The sequence below is a fragment of the Erpetoichthys calabaricus genome, chromosome 10, assembly GCF_900747795.2.
Source record: "Erpetoichthys calabaricus chromosome 10, fErpCal1.3, whole genome shotgun sequence".
In the NCBI taxonomy this organism is placed as follows: domain Eukaryota; kingdom Metazoa; phylum Chordata; class Cladistia; order Polypteriformes; family Polypteridae; genus Erpetoichthys; species Erpetoichthys calabaricus.
The window spans coordinates 62,880,521-62,906,749 of record NC_041403.2 but is presented as its reverse complement, the minus strand read 5'-3'; the positions used below and the strand labels follow the sequence as shown (position 1 = coordinate 62,906,749).

The 26,229-nt window shown below is 35.7% G+C and overlaps 1 protein-coding gene across 2 annotated transcripts in view; it reads right to left on the bottom strand.

The window, feature by feature from the left end:
- The window catches only part of brinp2 (bone morphogenetic protein/retinoic acid inducible neural-specific 2), a 724,527-nt gene that overhangs the window by 400,518 nt on the left and 297,780 nt on the right, over window positions 1–26,229 (bottom strand). The window contains exon 8 of one of the 2 annotated variants that reach the window (XR_007936145.1): window positions 6,216–8,070. Coding sequence is in view for 1 of the 2 variants with exons in the window: in XM_028811321.2 (XP_028667154.1) it covers window positions 6,954–8,070 (1,117 nt within the window). In the remaining variant the exon portion in view is untranslated. Of the gene's footprint in view, window positions 1–4,877; window positions 8,071–26,229 lie in introns of those variants that run through there. The other variant, XM_028811321.2, reaches the window with a different exon arrangement.

The window sequence follows — 26,229 nt, the reverse complement described above, 5'->3', positions numbered from 1 at the left end:
TTATAATTTTAAACACGTGCAGGCCCTCTCTGCAGAGAGCTATATAAAATGTCTTGAAACAAGTTATATAACAACAGGCTTGCTATCAAGCTGGCTATATTCTTAAAATATGCCGTTCAACATGTCAAAGGGGTTTAATCCAAATATATTGACAGCCCATGAGTATATTAACTGATAGATTTTTTTGTACATTATACATAAAAACAAAATAAAAAAGTAAAAAGAGATTGTGAGTACTGGACCAATGTCTTCATTACCCTGAGGATGTTAATGGTGCAGAAATATCCTGAAGTGGAAACATTGCCTATGGACTGAAAGGTGACTGCTGAATAATAATTACGAAGCAAAACAAAGTACGGCCACTGAGAGAAGACCTAAAACCTGCGGCATGGCATTTTGTCTCTCACGTGAGGTGTGAGAGCTTGGGAATTCAATGTACTGGAAGATGCAGGCAGTGGCCTGGTTTGCCCAACTTAGTATGTTGACACTGATCCCCTCCAATGAATAAATAGATGGAGACTGAACATTATATATCATGGTTACTGTGTGGTTTATTAACACAAACCTACCTACTAAATGTTATTTTTTATATAAATGTGCTACAGACCTAATAAGATCATATAATGTTAACTGGAAAAATTATGCCAATGTGAATAATTTTACAACGTAATGTTGCATATCGATTAGGAATGGCACTTTATTACTTTAATTAATTAATGCTGCCTTGACAACAGATTTAAAACCAGTCATTGTTCTATAATTCTGAAAGCATTTTTGATACAGTAACAACAAACTGACTACTGCAGTTCAACATAATTTTTTTGCCTAATTTTAAACTTAACTGTTGACTCAGTATGAATCTGTAATGACTGCTCAAAGACAGACAATCCAAAAAATTAAAAGTGAGGATCGGGAGAAAGAACGGAGTGACAGGGCAAAGAAAAAGACCAGAAGAGAAAGAAGTCAAAATCAAAAACCAGAGCTTGCTTCTACAACCAGTAATCAAAAACGAAAAGTATATCAAGTAGCTACAGTTTTTTTTCCAATCTCAGATACAAAATGGCCATTGAGATGATCTTTTAATTTTTCACCAATTGACCCCATGATGTTGGGACTCTAGATGACACGCCTCTAGCAACCAGGACTCACATCGTGACAATGGAATCCATAAAATGGCTTCCAAAAAGATGTTAGATGAAAGTCGACTTCTTATTAATAATAATAATAATAATAATACATTTATTTATATGAATACTCCAATCACGAAAATGACCACAAAATTGAGAAAGACCACAAGAAATTATACCTAACTGAAGAAGAACACAGAAAAAAATAAAAACAAAACTCCATTCATAATAGAATCTACATTATTTATGTTATTTACCATTAAGATTGTTGCAGAAATTCCCTTAAATAGAAGCTAGGATCACCAAAGTACTCAGTCAGGAAATAGACATCCTTTATTTAACTTTGGTCCCAATGGAGCCCACCTATTAAATTCTCTTTGTAGACTGATTAAAATGTAAGAGCAATGATCTTCCTAGCATATGAAAGGTGATATATAAATTGAATGTTATTATTATTATTAAATAAACTAGGATTACTTGCATAAGTATCTGTAAAGTTAACTTATTTCTCCAATTAGCTTTTGATACATTGTACATTTAAAATACAGTGTCATGCACATGAGCTTAGGGGACATAAAATACCACCCCAAGCAGACAGAGGGCATTGTTTCTGCTCACATCTCCCATTTTACCTGCAGTTCTGAAGCTCGACCACTGGAGGACATGTGACCCAGTTCTGTTTCTGACAACCTGCCAACAGATAAACACTGAAGCCATAGGATGTCAGGGCTCAGATTGGAACCCATCGTTGAGGAGGGCAGAGCACTCTCAAGTAACGACTGCGCTTTTTTTAGGGTTGAAGCCATTTTTGCACCCTCATGTGCCATTTTCCTCTTATTTTCATAAACTATTAAATGGGGTGACCGGCTGGTATCCCAATCCTTTTGCAGACTAATGCTTTTTTCTTTTTGCACCTCAGAATAACTATACTTGCAGAAATCTAAAGATCCCTAAAATATTTATAAATGTTTATCTTTGGCAAGCTTTTTATTAATATGTTGGCTATATTACTGGTAGTAGGATAAATTAAAACGTATTTGATATCTCTTGCTCTATGTGTACCTTTAGCATTCCTCCTTCACCTTTCCTCTGTATCTTCTTGTGTCTGAACTTCTCTTGACTGGCACTCTCTGTCTCGAGCACGTTCCTGTACAGCCTGCTTCTCAGACTCAAAGCACCTTTCTCGCCTTCTGTTCATTTTTTAACTTTGCGTCTTTGAAGACAATTCTCAGTATGCCTCCTATGCTTTTACTTCTGCTTGTGTGTCTTACATTCACACTTCCTCTTTTGATTGCATCAACAAAGCCAAACTGACCAATGAGACTGCTCAGAGGAACCGGGCACACACAAATCTTAGAATTTTATTATATAGTAGATAAGAACAATCTTATATATATATATATATATATATATATATATATATATATATATATATATATATATATATATTCTACAGAAGATAGTAAAGAGTTAAATGTCATATTTTCTCATCATCTAAATGGTGAATGCGTTGGCAAATGGAGTCGCACAGAGAAAAGAACAGAGAGAAAAATTCACATATAAGCTAGTAAAAGAAAAGCATTTATACTGTACATAAAACATGTCTCTTTTTTTTAATTAGTTACTTTATAATGTGTATGGAATACATAAAACACTTGTTAGTTTTTAATAGGAGTTATAAATGAAAGAAGGGAGAATCTTTCACTTGTTATTAGATACTGTAACGGTGCTGACAAGCTACATCACAAGTATGAGCGGGCATTCTGTCACCAGCAGCAGTGGCACCTTTAAAAATGGCAAGCCTGAAAAGTCATAAACAAAACGCAGCACCTGCGCCGAGTCTTTGTTCTGTACACGACTCTTTGAAGTGGCTCACTATCCCTAAAAGGACCATTTGCCTTTTTCGTACTAGTCAGAATACTGTTTGAGAAATTACAGGCTTGCCACTTTTTTAGGCACCCCTACCACTGGTGAGGGAATGCCAGCTTATACTATGGGCGACTAATCCCTTGCTGATGTAAATTGTTAGTGTCATTACAAGCATTCCATCTGGTGTGGCAATGGCTAGCTGCCCTTTAAAGGATGGCAAGACACCTAAAAGAGCCATGTAAAGAGCAAAAGGTCCATTCTGGGACTCAGCGCTGATGCTACATTGGTATCTAAAGTGGGATTCTTTTGCTCTTTATATACTGTAGCTCTTTTAGGTATCTCGCTATACTTCAAAAGACAGCTTGCAGTTGCTGCTCTAGAAAGAATGCCGTTTGTGACTTTGCAGGCTTGCCATTTTTATAGGCTCCCCTGCTAATGGTGATGGAATGTCTGCTCATACTGTACTTGTGAAGACTCATCTATGATCAATGCAATTTGTCAATGTCATTGCATAGCCCTGCCCTCTCCTGCACCACTTGACAACACAGCACTAAACATCCCTAATGCACTACCTAACAGCAAAGTGCTCAAGACTCCTGCCAATGTGCTTTTGTCACCAACTATGCAAAGACCTTTCTACCATTTTGGATTGTTGTGTGCCACTTTCAGGAGATGGAAGTGGTTGCTGGGGACAATCACTTCAAAGAGAAGGCGATGTAACGGTGCTGACAAGTTGTATCAGCCAGGGATGAGTCACCAGAAGTAGGAGCTTGGCGGCAGGGGTGCAAGCCTGCAAAGTCGCAAACAGCACTCCATCTAGTGCAGCAATGGTGAGCAGACCTATTAAGGATAGAAGACCACCTAAAAGAGCCATGTAAAGGGCAATAGGATCTATTCTGGAACTCTCTGCCAGAATAAAATTTGCACATTTACATGCGCTTCAATCACCCAGTTATTCACAGAAACCTGGTTTCTAAAATGCCATGTAAACCCTTATTCAGGCTAGAGAAAGCAGGTTAATGGCCTTTAAGAAACCTGCAAATAACCTATTTATGTGGCCATGTAAATCCTTAACCAGGTTACTGTTGAGGATTTTGAAGTCTGCGCATGTCCTGCAGATGTATTTGCTTTTGCACACACTTTCAACAGGCACAGGTAGAACAGCCCACAAAATACATTTCCAGAGGCAAATGTTCAGGCAATTGCATTATTCCTTCTCCTGGCTGAAAGAATCCTTCTCAATATTTCAGAAATTGCTAAATTTATGTTGATGAGCTGAATGTACAGTGCTAAACTCTACAACAGAATTTTGAAAGCAGTAGGGAAACTCGTTAAAAGTAACATATGTTACATAGTCCAATTACTCTTTAAAGTAATGAGTAACCTAATTACAATTCTTATTTTATTGAAGTAATATACCTGCCTTCTTATTATTCCAGCAGCACTGTGTGTGAGGCAAGAAACACACGTACCAAGTCCTTGCAGGTCTCAGTCAGCCAAGCAGAAAAGTGTGTGCTGTGTGCAGTTTGGTAACAGAAACCTATAAAAAAAGCATCACCTTGATGAAACATATTAATAAAGCAAAAGAAAATGATCACAGGCACCATGTTTATTTTCAAATTCATTGGGGATGATGATGACGTTTAACTCTCTTCTATGCAGTTTAATGACTGCGGAGCCCTTTGACAAAAGAGAACAGCAAAAGATTACTTGACCATATTAACACGAATTTTTAAGAAACCAGGTTTCCACCTTACTTACCTTAATCCGGTTACGTGTGTGCATGTATACCCACTTAATGCCAGCCATTGTTGAACCCCAGATATTGAAGTACCAAAATGTATGTGAAAATGTATAATAAAAATACATTGAACTAATGAATTAGTTGATCTTTAAAACAAAAACGATTTATTGAATATGGGCAATAATTGAAAAAAATCCCCAGAGGTAAACAAAGTGACTCTGGTGCAAAGACCCACCAATTTTACTATTCAAATGACAGGATTTCAAAAACAAATTTTATAATCCAAGAATGTCTTTAATTACTTAATTGTCTAAGAAACATTGTAGATCTTTCATATTAATCACCTTTGAATGTTCATTATTTTATAGCATTGAGCACACTGTTTTAGTTCAATGAAAGTAACATTACATTGTACAAATGCAATGTAAAATGCTGCAAGGATGTCAAATGTAAGCAATGGTGAAGAAATATGGAATTTGCATTCTTTTCAGTTATTTTAACAGTAAATGATGCTATTTATAGATGATAAGATTTCTAAATAAAACATGACACTTCATGTATAAAAACCAAGGGATAATATTTCAAAATCTCTGATTATCATCTTTCTTTCTTACATTTTTTGTAACAGTATGTACAATATAAGGCAAAGTTTTACAAGCATAATTTTCATTTCAATTAGTTCAAAAAGCTGTTTTATGTGTCTGCTGTAAAAGCAGTCATCATGGTTACCTTGGTGGATGTCTTCCTCATGAAGCAGGATTAATACAATACAGCCAATGCACACTGCTGAGCTTCAAAGAAACAGAGCTAAAAGTACTGCGGCAATATATGAGATGTCTAGATATTAAGAAGCCATTTAAATGGAATACATGCTCTACCTGCAAAAATCTGTACTGTACCCAGACCACTGATTTCCCAGATTATGCACATTAAGTTTAATAGTTGCGTATTTTACTATGTGGTTTAAGGTTATTAATCCATTTCTTTACAGTATACACATTAAAATAATTCTGCCAAGACACCCACACCTTAATTTAACCTTTCTGTATACGTGTTTCTCTTTTGCAAAAGCACTATGGTTCACACTATAGCAACAAACATTTCCCATAGGTTTATATACAACAGGGCAGTGAATGGTGATGCATGTAATTTTATTTCATGTCGTATTATTTCAGAAAACAAAACCTGTATGATTAATGTGTACCTAACATGAGACATCTTCTATTCATTTGGAGGGTATGCTGAACCACTAAGAGAAACAAACAGCCTTCTTCGTTCTTGCATTCCTCCAAGTGTATATACTATAGTGCTAGTTTTTTCATAATAATAGCGTGGTGTACATGTACTTTATATATAGTTATGACGAATTGACCTAAAGGAGCTTTGCAGCACATTGAAGGTCAAAAATTTCATGTTAGACTTTGCATAATAACCTAATCATATGTCACTTAATATAAGATGAGCAGATATAAAACTGTTTAATATTACAAAATTTTAGTGACCAAAACGATTGCTATAGATAACCTGCAGAAAATTCCATAACTTTAAAAAACAAAAAAAAAAAAACAATAAAGGCAAACAGATGTCACACCAAAGATGACATTGTCCTTGATAACCACGACAACTGCTAAATGCTCCATCATTACATTCTCACTACCAGAAATTAGACAGCATGGACATGAATGGCATTGACAGGCCGGCTTAACAGGATTGCAGTGCTGGGCAAAAATTACAACAGGATTGAATGTTGCTTTTCAATATGGCCAAATGACTGCATAGTCCACCTAAAATAAATTCACATTTTTTACCAAAAAAAAAAAAAACAAATTATACAAGGAAATATTTTTATTTATCATATTTGTCCTCAACTGCACAAACATTTGAAGTGAGCAAATATTGCCTTATATGTTTGAAATGGCATGTCCAACCCGATGCTTTAAAGCAACTCCAATGAATGCTTGTTGACCAAAAAGCTGTGCTTCATAGACAACATCAAAACAAATTGTCATCTGCTCTGCAGATATTCAAGAGCTGTGTCAATGATGAGGAACTCAGACTCTCTCCCTATATAAAGTCTTATGAAAAGGCTTGTCAACACTCAGTTATCTACTTTGTGCAAATCGTTACTGCACATGGAAACTGCAAAACCACAAGGCCATTAATATACAGTACATGAGTCCTCTTTTTTCAGACCACAAAGAAAGTGGCCAAAGCTAGCTACATAGCTGGTTCAGTTCTTGGTCGGGTGTATTTGGCAGCTTTGAGCTAAAGGCCTGGAGAGAGTCTCGTATTCTAACTACCTCGCTAGTGGAGAGTTTCAGTCTGTGACGTAGTAAGCAGGAAAAGAGATCCAGGCGTTGGGAGCCGTAAGGCGAGAGCCTGTTGACTCGTTCTCGCATCTCCAGCAACATGAGAAGAGCTGAGTCTTGAGAACCCTGAGTGTATGGGTAATCCAGTTGCATGATCAGGTCCCTAATTCCTTCTGGGTCAAAATGCATACTGTACCCAAACACTTTGAGACTGTTAATTTTCATGTATCCCAGATTAGCGGATCGGTCGTCAAGATCTAAAGGCTCATAGAAAATGGTTTCATTGCTGTTCGGGTCATCTGATTTGATTCGGCTCCTTAGGTACATGTGAACAGTTTCAAAGAATGACTTCCATTTGGTTCCTAACATTAGAGTCCAGTTAGAGCACTGGAGTGAAGCATCCAGTTTAGTTCTTTCCCAGTCTGGGAAACTCGGTTGGTTGACAGGCATGAACCAACTTTCTGAATGACTTCCTCCAAAAGGGTTCACATAAATTGCAGGCACTGGTTCCAAGGTGCTGTTTTTTGTGGAACACACCTGAAAGGAAATGCCTAGGAGCATATGGATCAAGTTGGATTTGTTTTTGTTGCTCTTCAGAGTAAGAAGCATACGTTTACGCCAAGATGGATCAAACCAGCTACCAAGACGGACATCATTGCTGATGTAAATGGCATGCACTTCCATTTTGCTGTCCAGACGTTGCAAAAGATAACTCATTTCACCATCAGCCATGTCTGAATCAAAGCTGATATACTGATCTAAAGAATCAGCAATTTTTGGCTTGCAGGCTCCCTGAAATAACAGGTATCCTGGATTGCAGGCACCGCAACGTGTGAGATTTTCTGGAGCACAAGAGGAACACGCTACTCCATCTGCCACCATGCATGGCACAGACCCTTGGCAGAGAACTTGATCAAAAGGACACGTACAGCTGTGAGCCTCCTCAGAGAAGATTCCTGAAGTGCTGTGCTCACTGCAGTACAAGTAGGACTGGGCTTGATTCAGCCAAAAGTGTACAGGCCTAGGAAAAACAAGAACATAAAGAAATAAAGCACATGTTGTAATTATTACCTCATAAAAATAATACTAGGCAATATCACATAATGGTGAATAAAAATTCACATGCTGAATAACACTTAACCAATCTGGCATGGAAAAAGTTTTTTAGGTGACAGCAACGTGTGGTTGAGAAACACTGTTTTATATCATCTACTCTTTTTCTTTCTTACATCACATTATGACATTAAAACAATTTTGGTGGGAACACACTATTCCACCCTATAAAGCTCACCAGTTCTATCCATCTGATTTTTCCAAAATAATCAAGTTCAGTTTTGAAATTCCCCAAAGCTATTTAAAATGCACTGAAACATTACTCCTGCAGCACAACAGTACTGTGACAGTTGTCCAAAAGAAGATGTACAATGAATTAGCTCTGCCCTTCTCAACTTATAATACAGTATGATATTAGATTAACATTCATTCAATTATTGTTCAGACTTATCAACCATTTATTGAATCTATTTAATCCAATTTTAGGACTGTGGGTATCTGAAGTCTGTTCCTGAATTATTTGGTGCATGGCAGAAACCAAACTCAAAACTGAGGCACAAGGCACACTCACATCCAATTCTTTATGCTCACACTGGGAAATGTCAGAGCTGCCAATGAACCTAAATGTGACAGAGTGATCTGTCACACTCTGGCTGCAGGACTCAGTTTAAATATGCTTAACTTCTCAATTAGTTTTCTTTTTTGTCCATATTATTTATTTTTGCTAGCACATCTCTCTGGTGTAACAGAGTCAGTAATAGGTCAGGAACAAATAGAAAAAAAAACAATTCAATATTCTTATTATGTTATATTCAGTAATGTCTTAAAGTCTAGTGTAAGATCAACTCGAAGCATTGTAATCAATCCTCCATGATTTTATTTATTTATTTCTGTTTGTATGTGTCACTTACTATAGTAAGACATTTGACAGTTCCTATTTTCAGGAAGGTAATCGGTCAGGGGATCTAACCAAAGCAACATAAACCTTAATTGGCTTTATGGTGCCTGTTTAAAATGTGAAAACACTGCTGAGCTCATGTGGGAATATGTTTTACCATTTTTCATTGGCAAAAGCAGTTAAAGTGTGTAACAAAGTGTATGTATTGTGATGGGATATTCAGGGTACAGGGGGTTTGCCAGGCAGGGAAAGACAGCATGACACAGAACAAATTATAGTTACATGTTTTTATGCTGATTTGATTTATTTTTCTTACTATCAGTTTAACTGTGATATTTTTTTGTCACTATTTTCACTTTTTTAAGCCCAGGTACAGCCATGTAATTTGTGATAACAATGCTTGTTGCCAAGCACATGATTATTATATCGATATTTTAAAAACATGGCAAGCATGTTTAAAAAATGCCAGTGTTTCATGTCCAAACTATGAATTTTCATTATCAAAAATTATTTTTATTAGTGCTAGTGAAAGCTGAAAGCTTCCAATTTGATCTTCAGTATTATAACTTACCATTTTGTTTCCATTAACTATGTGTTCTGAATTTTGCATTACTGGGTAAGTTTATCACTTTTCTGTTTGATTTCCCTGTATTAGGCCCTGTTTGATGGTCCCATCACTATTTTTATCTCCTGGTCCGTTATTTTACCTTTTGATCATAACAAGGTCCCGGCAAGGCCTTTAATAAAGTAGAAAAGAGCACTTGGTGGCACTGGTGACATAATCTACAAGCCAAAGCAAAAAAAGGAGGCATGCCCAAGGGATAATGGAAGATATTAATTTAGAGAGTGCTCCAGAAGTAATTACTTTGTGGACATCGAAGCAAGAAAGACATCAGTGAGGACTGGCAGAAAGCTGGAAGAATTTTCCCAAACTCATGGTGGGTAACAACAGATCCTACATGTAATAGCCCTATTGAATATCAGGAGAGACAGCAATGTTGACTCACCAAATATGTCTGCTAACTTATGGTAAACTGAAGCTCAGGAATGCAGAAGCACCTGGGAACGCCCAGCATATACTCAAGCAGGCCAGGCATCTCACCTGGTAGACTTGGAAAAAGATTGCTATGTTAGGGATAGAGTTGCCTATTTCCATGTGGATTACTTTATACTTTTCTGTTCTCCGGATGTGTTTATGCCTCCCATATGTGTATTTGGATAATACATATTTTAGCTCTCTGGCATTATCCAAAGAATTTTTCAAAACCTTTCTACCCTTTCTTTTCCCGAAACGTATTTATGTTAGAAAAGTTTCAAATTCATTATTTCCCCAAATCATTTCCCTGATTCTCGGTGCCAGTGGCCTACAAGCTTCTGAATGCCTAATGGAAATATTTTTTTTTGTTTTTGGTTATGTGTAAAGCTAGTTATGTTCCATTTTTCTTACCTCATGAACCTTTCTTAGTTGTAATGTAATTTTCTCAATTATTACATTTCTATCAGTGATGTTGTGACTGATGCCACATATGGAGAGAGAAAAATGTTAAAAACTCTAGCCATCAAAAAGCTAATATATTTTAATTTTAACAATAAAATTAAAAGCAAAAGGTTAAAAAAACTCATTAACAAAATAAAAATAAAAGAATATTATCAAAAAAATATCTGGATGGAACAAGACAAAATTCAGAATCCAAAAAGCCAGCACTTCAAGAATACAGTGATCCCTCGCTATATCGCGCTTCGCCTTTGGCGGCTTCACTCCATTGCGGATTTTATATGTAAGCATATTTAAATATATATTGCGGATTTTTTGCTGGTTCGCGGATTTCTGCGGACAATGGGTCTTTTAATTTCTGGTACATGCTTCCTCAGTTGGTTTGCCCAGTTGATTTCATACAAGGGACGCTATTGGCAGATGGCTGAGAAGCTAGATTGCTTACTTTTCTCTCTCTCTTGCGCTGACTATCTGTGATCCTGACGTATGGGGATTGAGCAGGGGGGCTGTTCGCACACCTAGACGATACGGACGCTCGTCTAAAAATGCTGAAAGATTATCTTCACGTTGCTATCTTTTGTGCAGCTGCTTCCTGAAACGACATGCTGCACAGTGCTTCGCATACTTAAAAGCTCGAAGGGCACGTATTGATTTTTGACTGAAAAACAAACTCTGTCTCTCTCTCTCTCTCTCTCTCTGCTCCTGACGGAGGGGGTGTGAGCTGCCGCCTTCAACAGCTTTGTGCCGCGGTGCTTCGCATACTTAAAAGCCAAACAGCCCTATTGATTTGTTTGCTAGAGATTGTTTTCTCTATCTATGTGACATTCTGTGCTCCTGACACGCACTCCTTTGAAGAGGAAGATATGTTTGCATTCTTTTAATTGTGAGACAGAACTGTCATCTCTGTCTTGTCATGGAGCACAGTTTAAACTTTTGAAAAAGAGACAAATGTTTGTTTGCAGTGTTTGAATAATGTTCCTGTCTCTCTACAACCTCCTGTGTTTCTGCGCAAATCTGTGACCCAAGCATGACAATATAAAAATAACCATATAAACATATGGTTTCTACTTCGCGGATTTTCTTATTTCGCGGGTGGCTCTGGAACGCAACCCCCGCGATGGAGGAGGGATTACTGTACAAAACACTATATTAAAAAGAAAAAGCTCCCAATACAAAATTGTCAAAAGACTGCAAAACATTTCAAAAAATCAATAAGAAACCTACAAAAACGGAACTAATGCCATTTTGCTGAAGGATTAGTTTTCATCAAACACAATTAGGCAATTAACATAATTAACAAAACACCCACAAATCACAGAAAAAGCTAACTGAATTAGATTAATAATGATGGAATGCTTAACATAATCTAAAATAAAAAAGAAAGAAAAAATAATTACAAAAACAAAATACAAAAAAAACATAAAAATAAAGACTGCTATAATTCAGACAAAAATAGTTTTTCTTCTGTTTTCTTTTAATTTGGTTTCAGAGTCATTTGAAATTTTCCAACGTTTCTGTCATCAAAGAATCTCCCAGTATGGGTATTTGTATAAGTTACTTTCTCTGGATAAGTGTTAATAATTATTATCATTTATGTGTTTCTTTTACCATGACCATTTGTTTATGGATGGGCACTGCCATTTGAGTGGCTGTTGCTAGGATATGGGTCCTGGTTTTCTAGGCCACACCTTTCAGAGTGGCCTAACGTGACATTATTGCTGTGATGCATTAAAGCAGTAATTTCACAAATTCAGTCCTGGGGCACCTGTGGCTGAAGGTGTTTGTCCCAAACTGTTTCTCAATCAGTCAATCACTTTTACATTTAACTGATCCCATTGTTTAATTAGCTGACCAATTTTTTTCCGTTTATTTTGCATTTGGAAAAGAGGAGTAGTGTCGGATTTAAACTTACAAAAAATGATATTTGTGTCTTTAAATGCTTACTTTGTTATTTTGTATTTACTTTTTCTGTGGAGTTTGCTTTCTTAATTTGTATCTGAATAACGACAATTAATGATGAACAAAGCAGATGCCAGCGCAAAAGCAACTATTTCAGAGTTACCCACTTGTGTGCTTATTAGTCAAAAAATGTCTAAATAACCAGAACATTAAAACAAAATGAAAAAGGAAAAGAAAAAAGAACAAATTTCCTATCCAACTAATAAATACTTTCCTGCTTCAGTCAGTAACAAATTAGCATAACCAGTTTGTAATATCTGGATGGATGCAAAACACATAAAAACTGGGAATGAATGGCTTGCTTAATTAAGGTAGGAGATTAAATGGGCTAGGACAAAAACCTGCAGCCACAGGGAGTCATCGGGACTGAACTTGAGAAGCACTGCTACAAATGCTGGTGCACACTGGCATTCAAGTTTTGTGTTGGTTAATGTCAATGCATTTGGTTTTTCTTAGTGAATTATGGCTTAAGATTGCAAGAACCATTTTGATTACAAGTGTTTATTGTGTTTTAGTTTTGGCACCTGGTTTTCTTGATCTCCTAGTTTTGACTTTGATCTCTTTGAGATTTTTCCATATCTCAATCACTTTTTTCCTGATTATTTTTGTAGCAGGGACGTTTGAGTTTTAAAAAAGCATGTGGAACTTTGCCTATACTTTTCAGTCTGGTGATTAAAGGATTTTTTTGTTTTATTTAAGCCTTTTTCCTCTGTGGCAGAACAAAAACAGCTGAGAACGAAAGCTTCCTCATGTTTTTCATCAATGGTTTCTCAACTACTTTGCATCCATCTCAACATCCTAACCATTTTTGAATATTACTACTCACTCATACATGCTTTGGTGAGGAAACACAATCTCCATTCTATGTGCATAATGCTTGTAAATTCCATGTACTTTAATAACTTTTACCCACAAACAAAAATGACAGAAACATCTTGAAAGCCCTCATGTATCCATCCATTTTCTAATCCCAGGGCTACTGGAAGCCTGCGTCTATATGGCAAAAACCTATCAAAAGTAGAGGTATGACTTTTAAGGCACATACTTGGGGTAGGGGAGCTGCTTTGGTTTGTTTAGCTGTCAATTGAGAGTTTTTTGTGAGATTGTTCCTTTTTATAGATGACTAGGGGATTTGCCCATTGCTCGCTTCGCTCACCAACCTCAGCCTGCACTAGGCTCCAGCCACACCACTTCACGTCTCTGCCCCTTGTGTTGTGAAGAGGGGGGCTGAACGCACCCCAAGGAGACACAGAGGGTCTGAAAACCCTCTTAAACGGTGATACAATGGGAAACATATACAGTTTTTTTTACCTCCTCTTTGCTCAATCAGCTGCTGGATTGCTACTGCTGATCTGCATTTAAAAGCCTGGACAGCAGCTGCCCTACTCTTTGTCTTTTATTTCCGGCACCCTGGGCGTGGTTAAATCTTTTGGCACAAAGTCTCGTCTTATGGGAGGCGAGTTCTTGATATTTTTAAGTTTATAATTTAAAAATGGAATAAGATTCTGAAAATCTAACAACATCACATTAAAGTTCGATAAATTCTGAAAAGAATGATACCAAACATATATGTATAGCCTACATATGACATAACTGATGTTTTATATTATTTGAAATTGGAAAAAATCTAATTCTTACTTAGAGGATCTGTGCAGAACTTTTTCAAAACCTGGAAGGATCTAACCAATAATATTTTAGAATAGGCTCTTAAATCACTGAAGAAGCAGATTCTCTTTCCATTTCTTTTTCTTCTCCATTATATCTTTATCCGCTTATTAAATTCATCAATTTATTTATTGTTACTAGCTCTAAGTTTTACTCCGTTGGCCATGCTCTCTTTCTCAGGGGTGGGGGTTGGTTTGTTTTCAATCCTACTTTTTGTAAAAATTGATCTATTTGTATGGAATGATTACAATAAAATCAATAAAATTAAAAAAAAAAAAAACAAAACATAACATGAAAATGTCACATAAAATCGTTGCATTTTTAGGCTTAGGATTTTATATATATAGAGTAGATTAATCAACTTTGTATTAAATTACTGTGCATTGAAGGAGCTAAGCTATATTTTCTAATTTTAACAGCATGTCCACAATACTGACATTCATAAGATACATATTGCACAGACAGCACCAGTCTATTGAGTCAGCTATTGTGTATAAGATGAAAGACATATAGTGATTTGTTTGTTAATATTTACTATTCTTCAAGGTGTTACATCTTAACCAGAGTAGACTCTTGGCTTCACTGCTACATAGAGCTAGTGCATGTGTTGACCAAATGACAGGGCCATCTGTTTAGTGTTTTGTGAATTTAACTGTTATTGTTTTTATAGGCATTATGCCTAGAATAAAAAGTGACAATAAAAAGTCTTTGCTGAGATAGTGAACTTCATACAGATAGCTCTTTAAATTGAGCTTTGTTGTATATTTATGTTGCCAGTATAATGGATGTCTTCCTATCATTTCCTGGAGGTGTTAACGGTATTAAGAGATATGAACTTATATGTATTTTATGGTCTTTAGTAAGCTAAGGGCTTATGATTGGTTACAGCTTATGGTATTTAATTTGCATATTAAATGAACGTTGGGGCGGCACGGTGGCGCAGTGGTAGCGCTGCTGCCTCGCAGTTAGGAGACCCGGGTTCACTTCCCGGGTCCTCCCTGCGTGGAGTTTGCATGTTCTCCCCGTGTCTGTGTGGGTTTCCTCCGGGCGCTCCGGTTTCCTCCCACAGTCCAAAGACATGCAGGTTAGGTGGATTGGCGATTCTACATTGGCCCTAGTGTGTGCTTGGTGTGTTTGTGTGTGTATCCTGCGGTGGGTTGGCACTCTGCCCAGGATTGGTTCCTGCCTTGTGCCCTGTGTTGGCTGGGATTGGCTCCAGCAGACCCCCGTGACCCTGTGTTCGGATTCAGCGGGTTGGAAAATGGATGGATGGATGAACGTTGTGCTTATACAAAGTGATAAAAAGACTACTACAGTGAGAACTGGTTTTGTCAATATGTTGCTCTCCCTTGCTAGAAAACAAAGCTGTGCTACTCTTGCTAAACAAGCAATGAAAATTGTTTGTTCTAAACTATAAGATATCAGTTTTATTTTATGCACAATATTTCATATAATGCATGCATTATGATTTCACTCTTGTATAGAGGTATACAGAACAATTCAAGGTATATGCTTTTTGAGGGAAATGTTTTCTACAAAGATGGAAAGACCTTGAAAAAAAAACAAAGGAAAAGAAATCAAGAGATGAAAGAAAAACGTAAGTTGACAGCTAGCTGGGTTTAAAATCAAAAGGTCAGAAAACTGGAATATCCATGCTAAATATATTAACAAAAACTTGACGAGAAAAATTCATGGTTGCTGGAAAAGTTGTAACAGCCACTAACACAAACATGGATGACGGCGATAGTGAGCTGCAATCTTATATACCGGGGCATAGCTAGCATCACTGATCGCAATATCTGGCTGCAACGTGGAATTGTTGTTAACAACAAGACATTCTAAATAGCTGCATCAGAGCAATAAGCTGAAAACAAAAATGATGGCATAAAAACGTTCAAAACATATTGATAAAAAATTAATCAAAAGCTCACAATAAAAGGTGAAAAATAGGTGTAAATGTTAAAGTTGTCTTTACCAGAAACCACAAAATAATAACAGAAATGATTGTATCACGAAAACACAATCAGGTAATGAATTAATACAAGAACGCAATTGAATATATTTTCAAAACAGAAAAAATGCATTTACTACATTGATATTATGCTTCCATTTCCAAAACTAAATTAGTGTTGTTTGGACAACAGTTGGCATTCTTTCTTGAGAGTAAGTGATTGACTGTCAAATGAATTTACCTAATCCTTACTTCTGTTAACAGGCAGTTAGAATCATAGGATTCAACCTTGCAGAATATTGGGCATAAGTAATAATTTACTGAAGACAAAAAAAAATGTGATTTATTTTTTGACAGCTTTTTCTCAAATCAAGTATAATTTTAATATTACAGCCTTGTACTGCAACATTCTTCAGGAATGAAAGGCGGAGGATAAACTGAGAAGTGTGTAGCTGCTCAAATAAAAAAACTGTGAAGCAGTTTTAGCAAATGCATTTGTACAAAAAAGTGACAGTCAGAAATTGTGAATTTATAATGACTATAAATTTCATTCCTTTATCCAATAATACCCTTTGCATTAATGTGGGGATTTTTAATAAGAAGCAGCAAATGAAAGTCTCTGTAGCTCTTGAAGGTGCTAGAAATACAAGACTGTATAATGTTATGGCCAAACAGATAATGCAAGATTAATACGCAGCATAAAAATGTGGTCATGTTCTCTAAAGTGGGATTTTAAAAGCGCCAAGATTATTTCATGATAAAGAAAATGAGACAAGAATAGACAGATGAAAGACATAATAACTCTGGCAATTTAAATCTAAAATGATTCAGGCAACAGCAACACACATGCTCCTTTCCATTAGCTACAATAGCAGCTTTTCACAGATCTGTCTGAGGGCTCTTGCACAGCCAACGCTTATTATTACCATTACCTCTGTGTCTTTTCAAATGTACAGGAGGTCTTGGAAGTGGATGTAGATAAGAAAATATGTCTTCACAGCAAACTAATTTATCTCATTTGCACATAATTACATCCTTTTTGAGAGTTACTGGTCCACAATATGTTTATGTTATATGACTGAGAAAATAAGTCACAGAAATGAAACACTAACATAGTACATTATCTTGTACACAGAATTTGCTGTGCTAGTTAATACTAGAACTGCTATGCTTTTTTCCATACTATAACTGCTGTGGCTACACCAAGTGGCATCTGAATCCTAACTAATGGTCCATCAGGTCAGCACCTGGATAACACACTCCTACTGCTCTACCCAAAAATCATACTAAACCTAACACAGCTTGAGTACATGTAAATATATATATATATTTCTTGTATAGCCCCAAAATCATACAAGGAAACCCTCAATGGGACTTTAACAGGCCTTGTTTTTGACAACCCCCCCACTCCCAACATTGATTCTCTAAGAAAACAAAAAAAAAAAACTTGTAGGGAAAAAACTAGAAGACATTTTGGATCTTGGGAAGGACAATTCAGAAAGAGATCCCTTTCCAGGTAGGATGAGTATGCAATTGATATAAAAAAATGGGGTAAACACAACACACAAAACAGAATAGGCAGTAAGGAAGCAGGACTTGTCATTTAGGCCAATAGCTATTTGTCATGGAAAGTAATGTACAAAATTGTCAACAATAACATTTTAACCCACTTACCATAACAAGTTTATTCTCCCATTTTGCGACTTCTTTGTTTACCTGAATTTATTATTATTTCCCTGTTTTATGATCATGTATTTTCTAGTAATTTTGCCTTGTTTATTTACTGTTTAGTTTGCATGTATTTTGTATTGTTCTCCCACCTTCCTTGTGCTCTGTGGGTGGAACCCCAAGAAGCAGGGCTCCCCTGATGTTACTGCTCAAGGACCACCCTCAGTCTTTATATTCTGAAGCTGAAAGTGAATTTTTCAGTGGTTACCTGAAGTTCACAGAGTGTGCATCAAAGTAAGTATTGATTTTTTTTTCTGGATTTTTTTTACTTCTTTCTTATGGATTCTGTTTATTGGATTGCAATTTTTGACTGGTTTGCTTTGGATTGTCTTTTAGGCAAACCTCTTTTGCCTTATTTTGCATGTTTTGTTAACTTGAAAATATACATATGTTTATTTTTAAAGATTTTGTTTTTTCTTGTCCTTCTTAGCCAGAGGTTTTTAAGGTTCCTCTCCCTATAAGGACATTTACAGTATGTGTATTCTGGATATGTTTTGGGACATCAGTTATTTTAAGCTTTTGAATCTCAAATCACTTTTAGGCCTGCGTAGGCCTAAAGCTGGTCAGTAGAGTATTGGTTGTCAGACTGCCTTGGCCAAGGTGTTTTCTGAGAAGGTTAGAGAGGGCTCTGGCTTATTGTATTGGTCTTTTAGAAGACTCACACCATTTCCTCTATTAGAGGGTACTTGATTCATGGCACACAGTCACAGATCATCTTTCTATGGTAATCGAATGAGATCTTTCTCCAAATATATAAGAGCTTTTAGTAAATATTTATTTACATAAGCAGCTGAGAAAAAATTGATGCCAAACTTGTTGGGTATGCTTAAAGTGTAAATGAGTGAAATTACATCAGCATCTTATTGGGTATAACTGGTCATCAACCACTGTGTTCTGCCCTTACTTATACTTATAACCAGTTAATGTAGTATTGCACAAAGTGTGCAAGGTGTCTGATATAGCAGCAAAGCTGTCAATATATGGAGTACACGGCAGTAATCAATTAGACATAGGGAAAGGAGAAGTTGTGACATGCAACACTTGGTGGACAGAGCAAGCTGTTAGTGAAGAACACAGCACTGAAAGGCAGCTTACTCACATTTTAACAGGCATTGTTAGCATATTGTCACATCTGAGATTGTAGAGTGCTGAAGCAGAAAGAACCAATAGAGGGTGGGACTTGGTTACAAATGAGGCACTGCTTAGGAAAAAAGAAATCTTATAATTTGAGTATGCATCTGTCATCAAACCACTATGTGTGTATGTGTTTCAATACGTGCAATTACGTTTGTATGTAATTTAAACATGTGCCAGCACTTCAATATAGCCTTAATCAAATAATATGTCATATTTTTAACTAAAAGGCTCTTTCATGGCCAAGTCTTGTGTGCCATTGATCTTTCCAGCTTTAGCCACTGTACATTCTTGGATGTATGTCAGCATCTTTATGTGCCATAAGCAAAGAAAGCCCACTGTTTATTCTCGCATTTGCATACATTGTCAGGTCTGCTGTGTTTTCAAAAATGTTGTAAGTGAGCTGCCTTACAATGCTGTGCACTTCACTTATGACTTGCTCCATCTATAATTTCCTGTCTCGCATGTTCTCCTTTCACCATGTTAAATTGATGCCTGGCTATGTACTTCATATTCCAAGATGTGTGAACAACATTGTGATGCCATTTCAAGTGAGTTTGTATAAATATCCAACCTAACTGAAACAATTTAAGCACTGATAGTTTTTCAGATTTGTTTATTTCACAAATTACTGAAACAATGTGAGTAATTAAGTGTGACATTTTTTCTGTGATTATTTTCTAGTTGTCTACAGAAGAGAGACAACAATTTGGGCAGCAATATTCAGTAATGTTGATAAAAGTGACATCCACTTCTAAGCTATAATTACTCTCTTTTCTTTTCTTTGATATTTTCATCTCCAGGCAGATTCCAGTTGGCCCGGTAATTCCCCTGGGGGGCAATTTGATTTTTTAGGGGGGCAAATCAAGAATTTAGGTACGTTAAACAATTTAGAAAATGAAAAAACAGACATTCGCTGTTAAAAATAATTGCAAAAAATAAACAAATAATTTTTATTTTTTACAGGGACATTTATATATTTTTATAAACATAGAAGGGAAGGGGAAGAACCCTTTAATTTACGATTTTACAACCGGCTTGGGTTTTTTTACTTAGAAATCGTTTTTACCATTAAAATAATATGAATTGTAACAATGATTAGAAATTTTTGCAATATAACAAAAATATAAAATGATCAAAATATTACAGAAAAAGCTGTCATTAAAGTTATTTTATATTTATGAATATCACATCTCTTATTACATATTTTCAAAACTGTATTTGCTGTATTTTTTTTTAACAATTTCTTACTGATTTCTTTGTCAGTTCTTAATCTATCCTTTCCCTCTTTTGTTTCCATGTTCTTTGGAAGCTTGTTTAGACCAAATTAATGACATTATGGGCTTCCTCCACGTGAGTAGGAGTTCACTTTTTGAATATGTAATAATAAGAATTTTAGAGAGGCCTAGGTGGGGCACGGCAAAAAAAGGTTGGGAACCACTGAGTTAGCCAAATAGATTACAAATATCATCTGACTACTATCTCCATAACAAAACTACATTACTTCCTAAACAGAATATGTGTAAAGTTTTGCCACAATTAGGTGTTATTTAATATACAGAGAAAAGGTAAAGTCATCACTTTTTTAAGGTAAGTGACCAACACCTGCATGACCTCTCAACTTCTGTTAAACCTGTTCCTGTGCACAACTTCTAGCTGTATATTCTTCACCAACAAGAATAATTTATAATTCAATTTGTTCTAGTACACATTCTGTGTTGCTGTATGTTTTGGAATAATGTAATTATGGAGAGATGAAAATGACTTTTAAAATTATTTTAAATGTTGTATAATCAATGCAATTTCAAAAAAGACTCATCTTTCATTTCCGAGAATCAGTTGCAACTGTTGAGTTTCAAAATCTGCAGAAACTTTTAATAAGTTTTCAACAATGTAGTATTCTACAGTTTGGTTTCAGTAAAACACAATGCAAATAAGTGCCCCTTAGACAACTTGACCCCTGGCAATAAGTCAAAAAGGCAATTTTATTGCAGATAAAGTGGAAACTGACCATACCTTTACCTACTGGAATGCCTGAACAAAGCTTGTCAATTCTGTTTGCCTAATTTCTCCAAAATGGTGTCAATTTGTGTATTACTGTCTACCACACTATTTACTAACTTATTCCATGTGTCATAGTTCTCTGTGTTAAGAAAAAACATTTGTGCAAAATGTACTCTTAACAACTTCTTGAAAAACCCATTTTAAAATAACAGTTTGGATACTACTAATTCCCTTCATAATCATGTCATCACTTAATTTCTGTTTGCTTAAACCTAAAATAAGTTTAACTCCTTCAATCACTTGCCAGAGAAATATTCTGTAAATAAAGAAGAGTCTTGAATCATAATTGCAAATGAAATTTTAAAAATGGAAGTACATTCATATAGAGGTACCAAAATAGTTCATCATTAAAAGTCTTGAGTAAATAGCTGTTTCCTAGAATAAGACATCTTCTAAATATGTAGAGAACAAAGTAAAAAGATAAAATGGAGAGGTGGCTCTGAACCTAAGGCCCTGTGTTGGTATACGGAAGGTTGGAGGGTCACATCCCATTACTGCCAGAAGAGATCCTACACCTTTGGGCCCTTGAGCTAGACCCTTAACCTGAAAAATGCTGCAGGGGTGCTGTACAATACTGGACCCTGTACTCTGAGCTGCAAAGGTCAGGTGAAAAGACAACTTCCCCTCGGGGATTAATAAAGTATACCAAAAAAACTGAAAAAAAGTGTTCTTTGATCTCATCTTTGATTTAAATGTGCTAGCACAAATGAACTCAGGATGTTCTAGTTGAACGGGCAGGCAGTTTCAAGCACTTTACAAATTCACAGAACAAGCTTCTTTCTCCTTATACTCTCCTTATAGCTCATACCTCATAGTCACGGAATCAGCTTACTTGCTGTTCTCTGGACTTTCTCTACCACTGATATATCTTTTTTGTAATGTGGAGACCAAAAGTGCACACAGTACTCCAGATGAAACCTCACCAGTATGTTAGCTTAAGACTCTTGACTGGTATGCCACATATCATGTTATATAACTGAAGGATTCATCCTCGTAATATAACCTAAGAATTAGTAAAAAAGAATACTAAGTAGAAGAATCAGTAGTACTGATATATAAACTAAAAATTAGTCCTACTGATCACTGCTGTACACTGTGTTGATGTAGATAGTGACACATTAATAAAAGAAGAATTCTAAGTAATTCTAAGTAAAAAATTAGGAAGCAATTAGTATTGATAACATAACCTAAGAAGTAATCCTCTTGATGTAGACAGTGACAAATCCACTATAACCTCTAGGTCCTTCTTATCTGATCTACTTTAAAGTTTCAAACCTTGTATTGTATATTCAGATCCAACATTTTACCCTCCTCTGTGTCTTCTTCTTCTTCTTTCAGCTGTTCCCATTAGGGGTTGCCACAGTTGATTACCTTTTTCTTTTTTAACCTTCCTCTGAGTAATATTCTGTAAATTTACTTATGCTGATTTTATTTCCATGACATTAGCGAATTCTCAATTCTGCCTATGTCCATGTTGTAACGATTCCTCTGATTCTAGATTATCTGAGTCGCCACCTAGGTTGATATCATGTGCTTACTCAACTAGTTTGTTATTTATATTTTTATCAAGATCACTTATGGTATTAAAAAGAACACTGATCCCTGAGCGACACCACTTTTAACATCACGTAATTCTGAAAAAGTTCCTAGCATCAAAATAGTAAGCGTCCCGTGTTTAAGATAATTTTGCGCCTTGAACACTCACTTCTTTATATTTCATCAAAAGTATTTCATATGAGAACGTATCAAATGTTTTCTGTAAAGCAGCACAAACACAGTAATATCATATTCACCTCTCTGACTGTATGTGTCTGTGACATTCTCAAGTGAAATTAAGCATAGCTATGCCTCTAACACTAGTCTGAAATATTCTTCAAAGCGACCTCACATTGTGAAGTATACCTGCTCCAAGGATGGCTTTAGTACATGGGAATCCACATATGAAATTTTAAGAGCAATGCCATAGGTTTAACTTTTAATGTCGTTAGGGGTCATGCTATATGAATAATTATTTGTTTCTCAGAACTTAAGGAAATTGCATAGAGCAACAACTATGCTTAAACACAGACAAAATAAGCAAGGACATACAAAACCAAGTAAAATTTTAAGTTACAAAATGTAATAAAGGTGAGTGGTGTAAAAAAAAATAAATAAAAACAAGAAAAGAAGCAGTAACAGCTAGCCATAATCATTACAACTGTTTTGAAAATCCATGGCTAATGGTCAGAATTGCAAACCACAATGACTGAGCACTAGCAGAAGGATATGCTCCTTTTTGATTGCCTGAACACCTCCGTTCATGTGACTGCTGCATATTTAGTAGCAATTAACTAGCAATAAAGCAGGTTGGGAGGGGTCACTGCATATAAAATATAGGACCTTGAGCCACTGTCACAGTTTTTTGTTACCCTGCCGCTTACAGTTTCATTTAAACAATTTGTGTCTCTTTGTAGCAAGAACACCATCTCTGTCCATGCTAATCCTCTTTTTCCTATGTTCTCTGCTTTTCCGAATATGACTCATTTGAGAATATATCCTATAGGACAAATTTCTTCTTTTGAGGAGGAATAGGCTAAACACAATAGAAAAACAAGACAAAGGGATAAGGAATACAAGAGAGAGAACGAGAGGGAGACTGAAAAACAAAAAAATCATAAATAACGGGCGGAAAGAACATGCAAATATCCTTACAAAATTTCATAATTTTTCAAAGCAGACTAGGTAAAAGCAATGAAAGTTGATGAACAAGACTTCTTGTTTTTTTTCACCTTATTTTCCTATTACATTTTCTTTACGTAGCATTCTGTAGCAGAAATAAACTGCAAAAAAGATTAAGGATACACATGAAGGAAGGATATCAGTCTTTGCAAGCAGCAGCTCCTTGAAAGAAGCAGTTTAATGGATATATATGGCATATATCTTGAGAACACAGGCTACCAGAAAGAAAGGGATAGTCAGACAAAACTAATTGTATAAATGCAAGGGCCTTTGAAAGATGCTCCTGAGACCTTTCCCTGCTCTTTGGTTAACACCAACCTGTCAGCTGAGGCAAGCTCTTGATTACTATACGCCAGCAACAATTGCTCTTTACTAAGCTGCTTTCAAACTGACAAGAAATTCAAAGCTACTCTTATCTGTGTCCAAATTCCAGACTTAAAAAGCATATATGTCTCTTGTTAAAGTGTATCTAATGGATAAAACGTGACATTCCTGATTTCACAATAAAGTAGGACCAAGATTTACTAGGTTGTTTTCAGTCCTGCGTCAACATAGATGGGCATTTTTGAACTTAAAATGGAATCTAAACTATGTGTGTGAAGCTACTGTTTTCTCAGTACAGAGAAAACAGACTGGAAATTTTCAGCAATACTGGTAAATGGTGCATGTTGATCAGTACTACAGTTAAATTGCTATTATAATTGATACAATTAGAGTGTGAAATTGGAGAACTGAGACAGTGTTCTCAACTCTTGTATGTATTTGCAATATCTTGAAGGCCTGACCTTGATAATAGAGTTTAAACGTTCAGGCCTTTAGGCTTTAACTTAATGGTTTCCAATAACACTCGTTCTGTTTAACTTAATCCTTAATGCACCAGTCTAAATCCCAATACCTTCAAATGGTATTAATCTTTTACACTGTATGCATATGACAACTCTGTCTAGAGATTTACACTGGCAGATTATTTTATTCACCATATTTGCATTATAACATTATAGAAAGAAAGAGACTTAAATATTTTAGAAGACGTCACTGAGGCATTTCAATGAAAAAGGATATTTTTCATCAGCTCACAACAGAAATTCTAATAAGGTGTTTTGAATTAATGAATAATCTGTGTCAACACATTCCACCAACTAACTTTTCAAATTCTCTTCAGTCTCAAACAGCTTTGAATTTTCATCCCTGTTGCATATTGGGCTACAACAATTCCTATAGCCTTTGAATAAAATGTTAATAAGATAAAATATTAAATGATAAATGTGCACATATTGTAGAGATAAACATTAAATATTATAGGGAAAAAGTAACTCTGAAAATGATTTAAATAGAAATTTAAGAGAACTGTTGTGATGATAATTAGCTTAATGTGTTCAGTTACTTTTTTAACAACAGGTAATAGTACCTAAAAATGCTAACCTATTAGCAAATCTCCACAGGTAGGTAAGACTTCAGGGCGTTCCATTGTACTACTATACTAATGGTACCAACATACTTTTTAAAGGAACCAGCACTGTAAATTGTTATAATTTTAATGTCATTTTACTCAGTTCCTGTTTTTTTAAACATCTGGCGCACTGGTTTTCATGCCATTTAAATAGAAAAATTAATCATACAATTAGATGCTAGTATTAGAAGTAAGAATAAGTCTCAGTTACAAACAAAATTATGATTTGACACTTGTGTGTAGATGCTCAGATTTCAAAATTCAAAGAATCTGTGTCACACTGCACTAACATCATGTGACTAAAATGAGTGCCAAGCATAGGGTTATTATTTTAATACTTGTTTATGTTTCTCTTTAAAATGTTGGCTCTTGTACGTCAATAATTATTTGGTAATAAAAAAGGTGATCACATGAAGTTTTAAAAGTTTAAAAGACACCTTTGTTTACAACCATCATTCTCAGTCTTGCAGGAGTTAAGTGATGTTAAACATCAAGGCTCTTTTCTTCACACCGTATAAATGTGTGTAGTCAATATGGGCTCTTTGGAGGTATCTCAAAAGAATCTGAAATCATGTTTTACTCCCACAGCACAAATGTAGCATTTAGGTATGCCTGCTATGGTGTGATAGGGATCTATTGTGAGGCATCTTTGCAGGCAGGTAAACTTCTTGTAGGATCCTACAAAAGAGTAGCTCATTCAATAAAGACTTATGTCAGCAAAACTACAAATAACAAATTCAAATTTCAAAGTGCAACACATCTGAACTTTGGAAACAAACAGCAATATCTGACATGGCACTGCTCATAGAGTACAAGAATAAAACTATACATAACTATTTAAAAAAATGATGTGGCTTTGCATAAATATAACATTCTTAATCCCACTTAAATCAAACTTGTGTTGCTGGTGTTAGAATCTGTCCTGGCTGCTTCAGATATAGAATGGGGTACCAGTTCATCACAATCAATAAAATACTTACATGGCCAAGTTAGACTCACCAAAAAACTAACATGAATGCCACTAGCGTGCAAAAGCAAAATAAATGGACACCATCAGAATGTGCA